The 3,505-nt window shown below is 62.9% G+C and overlaps 1 protein-coding gene across 1 annotated transcript in view; it reads left to right on the top strand.

Moving 5' to 3' along the window:
- The first annotated feature begins 415 nt into the window (after positions 1 to 415).
- The window catches only part of SCARA3 (scavenger receptor class A, member 3), a 12,083-nt gene continuing 8,993 nt past the window's right edge, over positions 416 to 3,505 (top strand). The window contains exons 1-4 of the mRNA XM_009895473.1: positions 416 to 446; positions 514 to 633; positions 1,153 to 1,251; positions 1,694 to 2,737. Coding sequence (XP_009893775.1) covers positions 416 to 446; positions 514 to 633; positions 1,153 to 1,251; positions 1,694 to 2,737 — 1,294 coding nt within the window. The remainder of the gene's footprint in view (positions 447 to 513; positions 634 to 1,152; positions 1,252 to 1,693; positions 2,738 to 3,505) is intronic.

The following is a 3,505-nucleotide window of genomic DNA, read 5'->3' as shown; positions in this document are numbered from 1 at the left end:
GGCTGGTTGGGGGTCCGGGCTGAGGTGGCAAGTGGGTCTTCTTTCCCCCCCACTATGGTTTTTGGAAGAAGGGGCCTGGGAGGCAGGAGCCGTCAGCTTCTCCATCACCCACTTTTTTGGCCAAAGTCAACCAAATTTCCCCAAGTTTGTGGGCTCGGGGCGCGAAGGTCCCGGCCGAGTCCCACAGAAGCGGGTGGTGGAGCAGGGACGTGTCCTCACGGGTCGGTGCCACCTGGCTTTGGCCAGCTGAGGGTGGCTAGTGATGGGTCCCACGTGGCTTCCCAAGCTTTTCCCCCCCCCAGGGGACACCGTCCCCAGGGACCACTGGCGTCCTCGGGGCCGGGAGTTCGGGCAGCTGAGGTCCCTCCTGTGTTGGTTTTCAGAAGAGGAGCTGGTGGGAGGAGAGGAAGAGGAGATGCCGACCTTCAGCTACCGACCGACGAGCGGTAAGGCCATCCCCGCGGGGTGGGCAGGGGCTGCAGGGGGGCCTGATCCTTCCCTCTCTGCGCTCAGGCAGGGCACGCACCAACTGCAGCCGGTGCCAGAAGAACCTCTCCCTCCAGACGGCCGTCAAAGTCCTCTACATCTTCTCCATCCTCCTCATCGTGGTCGTGACCGTGCTGGCTGCCCTGGGTGAGCACGGGCAGGGTTGGGAGGTCCGACTTCTGCCTTCCCTCCTGCCGTCCTCGGGGATATTGGGGTTCCCCCAAAGCAACTCCAGCTCCCGGGCATGGAGAGGAGCACCCAGCTCCCCCTGACCTGCCCCTGGGATGCACGTGGGACACTGAGTGATGCCACCTCGCCAGGTGATGGCTTTACCTCCATGGGGACCTCAGGAACCATCCCGGAGCCCAGAGGTTGTCACCCCATCACCTCCACGGGCAAGGAACAGCCTCCCAGGTTCAGTAGAGGGGCAGTGAGCTCCCCAGGCCTGGACCCCCAGAGATGCTTTGTAGACCTTAGCCAAGCCCCGAACCCAAAAGCCCCTTGGGACACCTACCCCACGGAGCCAGCACCCACCAGCCACCCAACCTGACACTTCAAGCCCCGGGCACCCTCCTCACCAGGGAAGGAGCCCAGAGGAAAGGTATGGAGGACCATCACGTCCCGGCGCCCACCCGCTTCCCCTCACCCCCCACCTTTCCTCCGCAGTGTTCAAGAAAGTCGACTCCATCTCCAACGACATCAGCTCAGCCCAGACCTATTACGAGAAGAAGATCGTCTCCATCCAGGAGGACCTCCAGGGGTTGGGTGAGTGGCTTGCACCCGGACCTGGAGGTCTTCTCCGGGTTCCAGCACCACGCGTCCCTCCAGCTTGAGGGGACCTCAGCTGCTCGGTGCTGCTGGCCGGGGGCTGAAGCACCTCCATTTTTCAGGTCCTGGGGCTCCCTCAGAGCCAAACCCCCACTTCTCTCCCAGGATTTTGGGAAGGGACCACTGCACGACCCCGAGGGTGGGGTTGGTGGGGTTGGGTTTCTTGGGGACCTTGCTGCACAGAGGTGGATGAGGGTGGGAGCTGGTACGGGCTGGTGGCATCAGGGTTGTCCCAGGGTGGCTCTGTGGTGCCCATCTCCAGGGTCTGCAAGGACAAACCATGGTGAGGCTTCATCCTCCGCTCCGGTCCTCAGCAGGGGGGTCTCCAGGCCCAGTGAGGGACGGGGTGGGGTGACAGACCCCTCTGCCCTTTGTTCAGATGAGAAGACCTCGGGGAACTGTTCCCTCTGCCATGAGACGGGCCAGCTGGGCCGGGAGATCACCAAGCTGCAGGGTGAGCTGGAGGAGATCCAGAAGATGCTTTTGGTTCAAGAAATCCTGCTGGATCGGACCTCCCAGACCCACGACCTCCTCTCCTCCACCAGCAACAAGATCACCAGCGAGGTGGACAACTGCTCCTTCTCCATCCGGCAGGTCAACGAAAGCTTGGGGCAGTTCCTGGCCCAGGTTGGGGGCTGGCAGGTGGTCACCTCCCAACTAGACAACTCTCTCAAGGGCTTGGCCGAGGAGCGCTACGATGTCCGAGCAGCCATGCAGCAGATGAACTTCACCCTGGGGCAAACCTCCGACTGGATCCAGGTCATCCAGAGGAAGACGGACGAGGAGACGCTGACGCTGCAGAAGATCGTCACCGAGTGGCAGAACTACACCCGCCTCTTCGGCGGGCTACGGGCCTCTTCCTCCAAGACCAGCGAGCTGGTGAAGAGCATCCAAGGCAGCGTCGGCGCAGCAGTTCGGCAGGTCGGCCAGAACTCGGAGAACATGCACGACCTGGTGCTGCAGGTGATGGGGCTGCAGCTGCAGCTGGACAACATCTCCTCCTTCCTGGACGACCATGAGGAGAACATGAACGACCTGCGGTACCACAACAGGTACACGCAGAACCGCACGGCCGAGCGCTTCGAGACCTTAGAAGGTCGCATGACCTCCCACGAGATCGAGATCAGCACCATCTTTGCCAACATCAACGCCACCGACAGCCACGTCCACAGCATGCTGCGCTACCTGGACGACGTGCGGCTCTCCTGCACCCTGGGCTTCCACACCCACGCCGAGGAGCTCTACTACCTGAACAAGTCCCTCAGCCTGGTCCAGGGCACCACGGACCTGCTGCGGGAGCGTTACAGCCTGCTCAGCGCCCGCCTGGACTTTGACATCCGTAACCTGTCCATGGTCATGGAGGAGATGAAGGTGGTGGACATCCGGCATGGGGAGATGCTGAAGAACATCACCATCTTACGAGGTGAGGTGCATCCCGGTGGGCACAGCCTAAGTTCTTCCCGCGGATGGGTTGGGACCGGGCGCCTTGAGCTGGCAATTTTGGGGGCTGTTTCTTCTGTGGCTGAGCATGGTGGGATCTGGACTCCTTGGGAGCGTCCCGCACCACAGAGGACCCAAACCACCATTGCCCAGGCCAAGGCGGTGTTGGGATGCTCATGAAGGCACCCAGATACTTGCCCATGGATGCAGATGTGTCCTGGGGATGGAGCTGCGGGCGCTCGCCTTGCAGAGCTGTCCCTGCGGGGAGGGACAGGGACAGAGGGGAGGTGACCCGTGTCCTTCCAGCACGGTTGGCTTGCATACTGGTGCCGGTGACCACTCTTGCTGGTCCTGGTGGAGATGGCATGGCTGTTCCTGGACGAGGGTGCCCAACTTGCCCATGGATGCAGATGTGTCCTGGGGATGGAGCTGCGGGCGCTCGCCTTGCAGAGCTGTCCCTGCGGGGAGGGACAGGGACAGAGGGGAGGTGACCCGTGTCCTTCCAGCACGGTTGGCTTGCATACTGGTGCCGGTGACCACTCTTGCTGGTCCTGGTGGAGATGGCATGGCTGTTCCTGGACGAGGGTGCCCAAAGCTTCTTCCTGGGGTGGCTCGGGTGGCCTGGGGACATCTCCATCCACCCAGGGGAGCAGCGGGGCTGTCCCGGCTCCACCACCGCGGCTCCCCGGAGCCCTCGGGCACCCCATGGGGCAGCTTCCCGCTCCACCACGGACCACCCAGCCCAGAGCCG

This window comes from Charadrius vociferus, unplaced genomic scaffold (assembly GCF_000708025.1).
Source record: "Charadrius vociferus isolate BGI_N301 unplaced genomic scaffold, ASM70802v2 scaffold41, whole genome shotgun sequence".
NCBI classification, from domain to species: Eukaryota; Metazoa; Chordata; class Aves; order Charadriiformes; family Charadriidae; genus Charadrius; species Charadrius vociferus.
This window is presented reverse-complemented; position numbering and strand designations above follow the sequence as displayed.